Source organism: Alligator mississippiensis, chromosome 2 (genome assembly GCF_030867095.1).
Source record: "Alligator mississippiensis isolate rAllMis1 chromosome 2, rAllMis1, whole genome shotgun sequence".
Classification (NCBI taxonomy): Eukaryota; Metazoa; Chordata; order Crocodylia; family Alligatoridae; genus Alligator; species Alligator mississippiensis.
In genome coordinates this window covers 119081207-119093429 of record NC_081825.1, presented here as the reverse complement: position 1 = coordinate 119093429, position 12223 = coordinate 119081207, and the positions used below count along the sequence as shown (strand labels likewise).

Below are 12223 nucleotides of genomic sequence, written 5' to 3'. Positions count from 1 at the left end.
CTTTCTAACAAATCATAAATACTAGAAATTCATTAAATTCTCTTCACAACATATCAGTATAATTTGGAAGTATGAAATTACACATGCAAGATCATACAGAAAACTTTCACTTGGTCCCTGTACAGTCATCCCCTGGAGAAGCTTCTTTAAAATGAAGAGTGAATTAATAATTTCTTTAGACTATAAAAAAGATGAGCCTGCATGAAAGATGGATTGGGTAGTTGCTTTCAGAGTGGAGTGAAATTACGGGAAAAAAAATATAACTAGCCTTAAGTGTTTTAATTGCACACTTAAAAATAATTCGAGTCTTTTACTAAAAGTGGAATCTTAATTGGAATTGGAATTTCCAGGCTGTTATTTTTTAAAGAAAAGAGCACTGTTTTGGCAGGTTTTTGTCTGAAAAGCTATAGGGTCCTTCAAACATAATTCCAGCTTAATGAAGACTTTTTAACTGGGAATTATACATGAATTACTGTAGAAACACATTCACTTTGGACACTACAAAATATTAGATAGTATTAGGTAACAATACTACTACTAATTCACATGTTTTGTGCTACATTTAAGTAATAATGCCAGTTGAAAATTATTTTCAAATCAGAAAACTCATGGATTCTGAAAAACACAGGAAGATGAATCTGTTGGAAAACAGAACTGTAGTGTACCATTTTGAATTCTGATGTCCTCCCATTTCAGAGCTTGAAAAAGGGGAGAAAAGAGAGAATAAAATCAAGCAGATCCACTGTGTATAACTCATGCTGTCAGACACTTCCTGAATTAAAAAAAACAAAAATTATCCAGGTCCAGCATATGCACTCTGAGGAAGATTATTTTGAGATTCTCTGTATGACCCAGAACAGCCAACTAATCAGATTGCTTCTTTAATCTATGGCATTTTATAAATTATTACACTATAGAAAATATATGGTGGAAATAACTGTAGAATGAGCCATCCTTGAAGCTATAATCAAGGGTTTCTAACACTATCATTCCACTGATGCCATGAGGCTGTATTATAACTTTCTTTAAACAACTAAGTGGGATTTTCAAAATAAAAAATGTCAAATGTGAGTACTAATCAATTCATATATTCCTAAAGTTACATGTCAAGAACAAAATTTCTGTGGTCCTCATTTTTTTCAATGATAGACATGTATTCAGTTTAACAAATATGGAGAAAAGGTTAAAATACTAAGTTAGATGGGAAAATGCTGTTAAAAGTAATGAGTTTTCTTTTGGTCACTACTGCTTTAAATTCTAGCACTGTTATGATAACATACAGAAATTGAGATATAAGGCCTTGGGCATGTCATGTTTGTGGCAGTATACAAGCCCTTACAGTGCTATAAAAAGCAAGCGTTCATACATTTAAGCTGTTTATAGCACTACAAAGATGTTGGATCAGCTAGAAAAATGGAGGATCCACTCCAAAAACATTCTTGTTTCAAACAGGAACTTTTGTGTAATGTGTGGGAAGTTACATACAGTGCTACAGGGAGTTTCTCAAACCCCCAGCATCCCAGGGTGGTCTGCTCTTTTTCCCCATTTCAAGGGTCGCTGCTCCCCTGCTCCACTGATTGGCTGCCAATGGGCTGTTTTGCAAAAATTGGCAGCTATTACAGAGTTGCTGCTACCTGCTCTGCCAGGTCAGGGATGAGCAGCAGAGACTGATGCTATGTCTTAAAGGCTGTTGAATTAGGTGTTGCTGCTGCTATTATTATTATTATTACTACTACTAAAAACCGAGTAGTAAATGTGTCTCATTTTACTTTGGTATGCCAGGGAGAACACTGAGGGGCTAAGCTGCTATTGTTCAGCTTTCATCTGGCTCAGCAGTGAGAACATACAAATGGGCAGTTACCCTAGAAGAACTGATGCACTGAACATCCCCAGCCTCATTTACCTTGGGGTAACCCATTTGTCCACCCACCCCCTTGCTTTTGTGCTTTGTAAAAAAAGAATATTTTACAACTTCCTTTTACACTTTCAGGACAGAAACGCAGAACTATCTGACCACAGATACTGCTATTCCTGCAACTAGAATGACTGTTAATGTGACCTTGAAGTTGTTAGGTCTACAATGGAAAACTAAATCCAACAGTTGCTTTGGTCCACTGCATCTCAAAACAAAAAAAGCTAGATGGATTTCTATGATGTTTAATTTCCTTTGTGATAAAAATAAGACTTTCAAACAGTTTTTAAGTATGGTCTTGCCAAAATGGGCATGTGGGTATGGAAGAAAATTCCTGCATTATTTTTAGCATCCAGGAGAAGACCATAAAGACCATAATAGCGCTTCATTTTTATACAAATCTGGACAAGGTAGATCAGTCATAGTAGCCTGACCCTATTACTTGGGGTCACAACCTCAAAGAGGAGTTAAACATTTCACATTAAAACCAAATGAATTAACAGATATACAATAATCAAATGGAGCTTTTGCCTACTCCTCCAGGTCTACAATAAGGTCCCAAATTATTGGGACTTTCTAATGAAACATTTAAAAAACAACTAGGGCCTTCATCAAGTGCATAACGGGATGCTGCAGAGCAACTTGTGTACCTTCAAATATAACTGCAGACTGATAAAGCTGCAGTAAAATTGTACCTGGTGATACACAGCATGTCTATGCGTGTGCATGTACGCGTGTCCTGACATATACATATCAGTTGATGTGTCAATCAGAAAAACCCAAACAGTATCAAAACATGTTGCAGTAATGTCTGTGATGGCATACTGAATTTTCATACTGGGACATTAAGCTAGTACATAACATCAAAATGTGAAAATGCAAAGAAAAAAAAGACAAAAGGCCACTTTTTAAAGGTTTTTTTTTTAAACATATAAAGTGTTGTGTTATTTAGGAAATATTTTATATTAGCCTTGTTATGGGTTGCTTTTAAAGGCCTAAAATGTTCTCACAAAAAGAAGCTGGATCTTTTAGGGAAAAAAAATGTAACAAGCTACCATTGAAGAGGTGTCATATTATTTGCATGCAATGTTCAGGTGGTCAGGTCAGACACTCTAGGGTGTTTCTCTCTTTCCTTAATTACAGTTCTTTATAGTGAACTGAAGAGACAAACTGAGGTTGAGGAGAAACAAAACAAGTTACTTTATATGGAATCCCAGGCATTTATTTAAAAATATAAGACAACAGTTAGCTTTATATAAGCAACAGAAAGTTACACATGTGCATCCATACATGTATGCACACATGTACATACACAAACTTTTTTGTAACGAAACCCCAATTACCAGCTTTTATCCAAAATGCATCTTCATAAAAAGTCTTCCCAACATTTTCTCTGACTCCTGAGTCCTGTCTACACTGACAAAATATACATGACACCAGCACTGCAAGATAACAAGACTATGTGCCAAATATGTTACAGCACAGCTTAGAATTCCTTCAGTGGGCAGAACCAAACCCTGTTGAAACCACGCTACAGAACATGTCCACTAAATAAGTTAAGACCGCAATGTGTTATAACACTGTAGGGACATGACCATTTTATAAGGAGGTTGCTCCAGCCCAGTAAATTATACAGTGTGAACAGGAAGCAAGTCTCAGAGGAGTTGGTAGGGCTTATGGAAATAGTTTTAGGTCTAGTAATTGGCTCCTAAATCACAAGTTGCATAAATAGAAGTACAACATTAAAAGAAAGATCAACCTCCTATTGGAAAAATGGTTAAATGGTCAAAACCAAATTTGTACCATCAATTGTTTTTCCTACTACATTTGCTAGTTCCTGAAGATTTTTTAGTTTAAACAAGGCTTCACTCTTTTAGTCCAGCTTGTCCTCCTACCCAATTACTGACTGAGGTCACCAGCCTGTGGTTATAGTAGCAGTGTTTCCGATGGAAACTTATGTTTGGTTCCAAATTCAGCATTACTGCTCCAGAGCAGGATCTGGGAGACAGAAAAGATTATCTGGTATGGGTAGAGCATATAAATTACACTTCAACTATTGCAAATAATAGCAAAAATTACCTTCAGCAGAAGCACAGGGAAACATCTTAGTAAGAAGGTACATGCATACAAAGTTTAGCATTATGTAAAAGCTACTCTTAAAAAGATCTACAAATGAGAATACCTTGACTTCTTGAGGCAATGTCAGCCAGCGTACCCCGGGAAGGCTGTCTAAAAGTAATGCACTGTAGGTATCATAATGGTGAGCACTGGGGCTGGTGTTTGAGTTGAGTCTGACAGGCTGAATTGCTCGCTGGAAGAACAGGTTGAAAAAATGATCCAAGCGAGAAACATTTTCCACCTGGCAAAAAGCACTGAACAAACATGAACTGAAAGTTAGAATAACATCAAGAAACTTGTAACTTGTTTGTATAACCTTCTGTGCTAGAGCAGATGCTTCAAGGCAGGATAACACCATTTGAAATTTTTTTTTTAGACATCCACTTTTAAACACCAGAAAACAGAAGGCTGTTACCCAAAACACTATGTACAGTCAGAATAAAAACAGATTTGCTAGGGAAAAAGTGTGTGCATGCCTGACAGGAACTACAGATTTTTGGATGAGGCACCATTGCTTTCATCATCGCAGACCTTGATAAATCAACCTGTTTTTCTTTATTTTAGCAATCTAATTATTTTGAGTGAACCTGACCAGGCAGGCTTGTTAGCTGTTGTTTAACTGGTAACAGCAACAACAACAAAGATTTAAAAAATACATTATTATATCACTACTGTATGTTCTTCACAGTTTGTAAGGAAATGAGAGAAAAAAAATCCTTTATTCCAAATGCCTCCTAAAGAAATTTGTTTTGGTACAATTTTATCTAACATATTTAGAATTAGCTTTCTGAGATGCATTGAAATAATTCTCAGTGGACTTATAGAAACGGTTCCTGTCCAAGGAGAAATGTTCATGTTTATTAAATAAAAATAAATGTGATGTTAAAGCAAATAATACTTCATAGATGAGATCTTTTTTCTTGTGTTCAAAAGTGAAAAAAATTAGAAATACTGTGGTAGTGTTGGAGTGATGCTGTAGCAGTCCAAGAAATAAGTGAGGCAAACATTTTTAAGGGATGATATCTTTTACTAGATCAACTCATGGTTGAGATAGACTTAGACAAGCTTTTGGATGCAAGAGACATCACCCACAAAAAATCCTTACCTCTTAGAAATACTATGATTTCCTCCAGAATACAAATCTTTTTATGTAGAAATAAATATACTAACATGACATCATGGCATTATTATTTAAATTGCAGTCACACTTAGGCACATCTACACATGCAATTAATGTGGCTGAATAAAACTTTGGCGTAGTTTGAGGTGGGGTTTATTGCTCCTGAGCACTGCTTTGCATGTGCGCTCTAGACTGCAGCACATCAAGCTGGGTTGCAATAGCCCTGGCTGACAGGGGACCTTCAGGCTCAATGTGCTGCGGAGGGGATGGCTGGGATACAAGGGTGCTGCAGTGTGGGGCTAGCCAGCAGGCAGCCCACACACTGAAGCAACCTTGTGCCCCAGCCAGCCCTGTCAGTGTCTATGTATGCATTGTGGTGCCGTAAATAATGCCACCATAGGATAGTACTTGTGTCTGGCAGTCCTACCCTACAGTAGTATTTATCAGTTTACTGTGGCCTAATAGGGCCGTACATGTAGTCACTGAGGCTTTACTGTGCAGCTAATTAGTGAGTGTCACAGTAAATGTTTCATGTAGACATGCCCAGTATGTGCTAGGTCAAGTGTGGCTAACCTGTAGCACATGTGACAGGTGATACAGGCAGCCTCTGGAGGTGGTATACAGCCAATTTGGGGGGAGGGGGGTGCAGGGAACACAGCAGCAGATAGGACAGGGACCAGAAACCAGAGCAGCAGATAGGGAAGGGAACTGCAGTGACACTCAGGGACAGTGTGGTCTTAATTTGCAAAATGTCAATGAAAAAGTTTAGTCTCCATGTGCTGTTTGATATTACGTCTAGAAACACTTGTCTTTCTGTTGCTAGGAGTTACATGTGAATATTCCTAACTGATCTCAGTGGTTCCTTTGACTTGCTAATCACATATTCTTACAGGATTCAAACCCAAAGCTCTTTAAAATAAATACCATTTATCAAAGAAAATGTAAAGAACCTTATTAGTTTAAGACAAGAACAAAAAGATATGAACAGTTACTTGGCTTCTGGTTCCACAAAGAAACATTACAGCTGCATATATGTAAGACAAAAATTTTTGGTGCAACTTCCAGAGATGGCCGTCTTCTAAGACAAAATAACAGAATAAGCTATTAAAATATAAACTCCCTTTGGAGGCACTTACCTGTCCAATGAATGATACATAAATTTTAAGGTTCTGACAACATCCACAATCATGTTTCTTAGTTGAGAAAGAGGCACACTAGATGAAATGAAACAAAATAAAACCAACATATTTTAAACTGCACTGATAATAAGATAAAATATATTATGGATAAACAAAGAGCAAATTTCTGAAAAAAATAGTTTCTTCAGGAAAGAGACTGTATAAAGAAAATATTTGATGGAAGTGTATGAGTGTTCTTGTTTGTGACTTGCTCATGTTCATGAGGAGATCTGTAGCAGAACTGGAAATAAACCCCTACAAGTTCTTAACTCCTTGGTTCATAACAACTATTATCTTGTTAATATGTGCATTTCATTGACATCTAAACCCTAATTAGAATTGCAACTCTCACTGTGCTAAACTCTGTGTATGTATATAAAATACAAGAAGTCCTCCCTTGCACAGCTCACAAAGTAAGTGTAATCTTTTTCCAGGCAAACAGAAGTTTTGTTTAGGGGATTCCAGTTTTGAAATGACAGATGATCTACCCACTCATCAAACATATTCAGCTATGAGCCAATTAAATTGAAGGGGTAAGGTCCTGAAACACTTCATGAAGAAGACATTTTAAAATGGAGCACAAAGCAGTTGTGAACAAGGTAAACGAATAACTGTGAGAAGTCATAATTACAGCAACTAGCTTTAGTTTGATCAGAAAAGATCATACAGTCTATTAAGGGAGAATCAACTCAACACAATCTCATTGGTAAAAATTGGGACCTATAGCCGACTTAACCACAAAAATGAACACACTGTACTTGAGACTCACCTTTCTGCAGGGAGGCCAACTACAAGCAACTTGTCAGATTCTTTCCAGTAAACCACCTGAACCAGCTTACCAGATAAAAAAAGTGATGAACTATAAAACAAAACCACAATAAATTTAATATTAGCACTACGACTTTATCAAGTGGCATCATTACTTGTTATCATTTTTGTATATTCTGTATTTAAAGATTAATTACCATTTTTAAATAAAAATATTCAGTTGGATTATACAAGTACATTTACAAATGTGGAATTTGAAATATGCACCTCACAGGTTGTAAGATAATCATAAAAACAACCATTATATTAATACTTCCACATTAAGCAGTTACAGAATAAACTGATAGGCATAATCTTTCCTATTTTTATCTTATGCAGCAGGGTACCAATTCATAGTTTAAAAAGGCAATGAGATATATCTATAAAAAATGTTTAAAAAAAACCACAATCAAATACGTTCTACTTTCCAGTTCAAACACTGTATCAGTAAACATCTGCAAAACATATCAAGACCTGAAGACATCCAGTGGTCACTGGAACCAGTCAAATATTTTTGAAAAATGTTGCCTAATTAATACCTTTCTAAATCAAAGAATTGCTGTGAAGATAAATTCATTAATGTTTGTGGAAGCCTAAGATACTACCACGATAAAAAAAATTAAAGGTAGACAAACCTATCATCATAACTTGCATTTTTAATGGCACGAATAGTTTCACAGACAATGGGAATCCAGAACGTTATTGGAAATGTATTAAGTTTTCCACTACTCTTATTATTCCAATAAAAACATTTTACACAGCATCTTAAGATAACCAGAAAGTTCTCCCATCATAGCCTAAAATGCAAATTTAAATTAGCATATAGTTGCACTAGTAGAACCATATTCCCAAGATACTTTGTATTGCAGTACAAATAATAAAAATACAAACACAGCCCAGTACAATCACATAATCATATTTTTTTGCTTCTTCTAGTATGCTGCTTTGGAAAGATTTGAGTGAATCAAAGAGTCACTATTATACAGGAATAGGAGTGTCTTGACTAAGGATTATACAAATACAACTGTGTAGCTGACAAAACTTTCCAGTGTTTCCATGAAAATGGCTAATGACAGCAATTTTAGGTGCTATATTGTACCATCTTGTAAAACCTCCCTGTTATATCACCTATAGAAGGTAAGCACTTATGAACAGTTCACCTCAAAAGGCTTGATATCTGCACACACAGACTTTTATAAGTGGTACGGGACACCAAACAAGGATTGGAGTGGATAACCATGAATTAAAAAATGAAACTCTATTTGTATTTCAGGAAGGTGACTAATGTCCATTATGCCTGCTGCTATTTCTCTTCCTGGCTACTCCAAAAGATCTCTTTTCCTTTTTTTTAAATGTAACCTCATATCTTCTCTCTCCCTTATATACAATTAGGATCCTGTGTCCTCTGTGATTCTGTGACTTTAGAATTTGTCAAATGTCTTTTAAAACATAACAGCTCAGATTTTATAACAGAAGAACATCCTGAATTTGACATGTGAACTGAGTGCAATGCTATCTTTAGACCTCACAGAAATTCTCAAAACAACAGGTAAGATGTCTATATCTGCATGGTCATTGTAATAACTCTAAGTGAACTGCTGAGAGTGATGCCCCATCCATAGTTTCATAGTAGCTAGGGTCAGGAGAGACCTGAACAGATCATCTAGCCTGACCCCCTGCCACAGGCAGGAATGAATGCTGGGTTCACAAGACCCCAGACAGCTGATCATCCAACCTCCTCTTGAATTTGCCCAAGGTAGGGGCGAGGACACCTTCCCTGGGAAGTTGGTTCCACATTTTGGCCACTCTAACTGTAAAACACTGCCTTCTGATCTCTAACCTAAACCTATTTTTCATCAACTTATTACTATTGTTCCTTGTCACCCCAGGTGGTGCTGGGGAGAAAAGAGCTCTGCCTATTTGCTGTTGATCTCCCCTGATGAGCTTGTAGGCAGCCACCAGGTCCCCCCTCAGCCTCCTCTTGCTGAGGCTGAACAGGTTCAAGTCCCTCAGTCTCTCCTCGTAGGGCCTGTCCTGCTGCCCTCTCACCAAGTGGGTGGCCCTCCTCTGAACCCTCTCCAGGCTGGCCACATCCCTTTTGAAGTGCGGCGCCCAGTATCGGATGCAGTACTCCAACTGTGGCCTAAACAAAGTCGTATAGGAGGTGGAGTATCACTTCTCTGGATCGGCTTGAGATGCACCTTTGGATGCATGGCAAGGTATGGCTGGCCTTGCTGGCTGTGGTCTGGCACTGGCAGCTCATGTTCATCTTGGGAGTCAATAGTGACTCCAAGATCCCTTTCCACCTCTGTGACATGCAAGCCCACAGATTAGGCAGAGTAGATGACTCAGGGATACAATGAGTGGTCCTGAGCACAACCCTCCTGGCTCTCTGTGTCTGGATAGCCTAAGCATAGTGCTGCAGGCCACACTGAGGGTGCCCAAGTGCACCCTGAGCCATCAACACTACCTAATTTGCAGGCTCAAGCATATGCAGGGGTGGATCCAGAGTGGGTGCAGTGGTGTAGTCACACCTTCCTTTTAGATTACATAGCAGGAACAGCAAAGGGGAGGGCTTTTTTTTTTTAAGTCCCCAAAGCAGGTAAGCATTCCCATCCATTCTCAGCACCCCACTTCTCTTCTGTGCGCAGCAGCACATCCCCTCCACTCCCATTCTGCCCCTGCCTGCCAATGTCACTGATGCCAGTTGCCCCGGGGGCAGAAGGTGCTCTAGAGCTACTCCTGCTGGGCTGCACAGGGATCAGCCTTAGCTGGGGACAGAGGTAGTAGTAAGACAGTAGCTCTGTCTAATCTAGACCCTCTGGGTGTCCCATATCAGCCCAGGAGCGGGGAAGGAAACCTGCCAGCTACTGTTTGGTCCCCAGCAAAACCTGGCTCCCCATGCAGCCTCGCTGCAGCCCCAGCTGGAGTGGGGTAACTGGGACAGCAATGGCAGTGGGCAGCTTCCTAGGCATAAGTAGAGGAGGTTCTGGGGCTCCCCCTGCTCCCAGGGCAGCCAAAGACAGCAGCAGCATCAGGCAGGTAAGGGGGCAGGGTGTAAAGAGGCAGTTTTACAGCCAGAGGTACGGGGCAGCAGGGCCAAGGAGAGTCTGCCTGAACCCAGTTCCCATTCCTATTGGCTTTTAAAGTGCTGCCTGTGGGGCCCAGTTGGATGGTGTGAATGGCAATGCAACACTATAGATGCAGGGAAGTGAACTCAAGAGAAGCCTCCCTGAGCTCAGTTCCCTGTGCCCCCATTTTCCCCATCACCACCCATGCCAAACAGCTGGTAGTCCCTGGTGTGGAGAAGAGGTGAGGAGCAGCGGGTGGCTGTTCTGCTCCCCTCCTGGAGCAGACCAGGAGGGGTGTAGAGCAACATACAGGTGTTCATTTCTGGTGAAAGAAACTCTCTCACAAAGGAGATTTTCCAGGTGTCAACCTGGAAGATCTTTCTCCCAGAGGGAGCACGTTTACTCTGTGAGAATTAAAAGAACAAGTTTAAGCTCCTAGTAGAAATGGATTGCCTATGTGGCCAAAGCCAGAGGTACAAGCACAAAACTCACAGTCCAGGTTGGGGAGTCAGCCACTAGGGTGATGGTAAGTCATTCTGTGCCTTCCCAAGCCTGGTCAATCTGGGAGCTATCAAAGTCCCCAGTGAAAGTTAGTGTCAGGGTCCCCAATGTTATGGCTGCTTCCCCAAGGCTTCTACATGGGTCTTAGAGGGTCTCAAGATTTTAACAGTGCTCAGAAGTTTTGTCCTGGTATTGGAACAGTTCTTCTGTCTCAGTTCTGCTCCTTGTATGTTAGGGTTTGGGAAGAAGATATCCTTGGTAGACACTCTTGTAGCTGTCTACCACAGTGGCAGCATTACTCCCTCAAAGAAACCAAGACTTGTAGCTCCTTCCACTGTTCCAACCCATTATGTGACATAAAGGAGCTGGCACAAGCAGATGCACTATGACATGGCAAGTGCCCAGGGAAGCTGCCATACACAGGAGTAGTGGCAACTTCCTGCTGCTGCCACTGCCATGATCCTATGACTACAGTGGCAGCTGTTTCTCCACCTACCCAAAATGAGTGACCAGGGGGCCTACCCCAGCCCCATCCTCATTCCACCACTGGGAACAAGGGTGAGGCACGTCATAGTTTCAGGATTTCCTGGGAGCTCAGAACGCTCCAACACAATCATATTGTACTACATTTATAATTGATGCGTTCTACAGCATAAAATAGCCTAATAACCAGGGACCCGGGTTGTCTGTTTCCCACAGAAAAACAGAGAAAACCACGGATTCCCTGTATTTATCAGAGAAAACGCGGATTTCCCTTTTTAGCAGAGAAATCAGCGGATTCTCTGCTTTTGCAAACAGCTCTTGCAGGCTGGCACAGCTCCAGCCTGCAAGACCTGATTGCTAGAAGCCCCCTGGCTGGAGAGGGAGGAAGGGGGCGGGGAGGGGCCTGAGCTTCTGAGGCAGCCAAGGCTAGGCTCAGGCTCAGACTTGCCCTTCGCCCCTGGAGCACGGAGGTAAGTGGGGCCGTGGGGCAGGGCTGGGGAAGATGGTTGGGGGCTGAGGGAGTGGGGGGTGCTGCCGGCGCCAGGCAGCATACCACAGCTGGGAGCAGGGCCAGGGGGTGAGGGCAGGGGTGCCCATCTGCGGTGGGGGGGGCTTTGCAGGTAAGCGATGCGGGGTTCAGTGTTGTGGTGCCTGCCTCCTAGCTGCCTGCCCAGGGGATGGGGAGGCTAGCATGTGGCCAGAGCACAGCTACAAGCACAGCTCTACAGCAGCAGCAGGAGGTTTTGTATGCAGCAGCAGTCACTGCTGGCACAGGCGGTCCCACTTACTTGGAGGGCTGTAACAGCTGCTACCTACAAAACTTCCTGCTGCTGCCACGGAGCCCTTCCTGGAGCTGTGCAGCCAGTGGCAGTGGCATGGCGTGGGGTGGTGGTAGGGATGGGAATGGCTGCGTGCCGCCCAGCCACCACCACACTCCCACTGCTGCCCGGAGGCCAGCTGCACAGCTCCGGGCACGCTCCGCAGCGGCAGCGCTTGCCCACAAAGCCCCCCCGCAGCCTGCATGCAGCCGCCG

At 41.4% G+C, this 12223-nt stretch overlaps 1 protein-coding gene across 4 annotated transcripts in view; it reads right to left on the bottom strand.

The window, feature by feature from the left end:
• The window catches only part of INTU (inturned planar cell polarity protein), a 94021-nt gene that overhangs the window by 22582 nt on the left and 59216 nt on the right, over positions 1 to 12223 (bottom strand). For all 4 annotated transcript variants that reach the window (XR_002092575.2, XM_019494777.2, XM_019494774.2 and 1 more), the window contains exons 6-8: positions 7098 to 7187; positions 6287 to 6364; positions 4095 to 4284 (exon numbers count right to left, since the gene is read on the bottom strand). Coding sequence is in view for 3 of the 4 variants with exons in the window: in XM_019494777.2 (XP_019350322.1) it covers positions 4095 to 4284; positions 6287 to 6364; positions 7098 to 7187 (358 nt within the window). In the remaining variant the exon portion in view is untranslated. The remainder of the gene's footprint in view (positions 1 to 4094; positions 4285 to 6286; positions 6365 to 7097; positions 7188 to 12223) is intronic.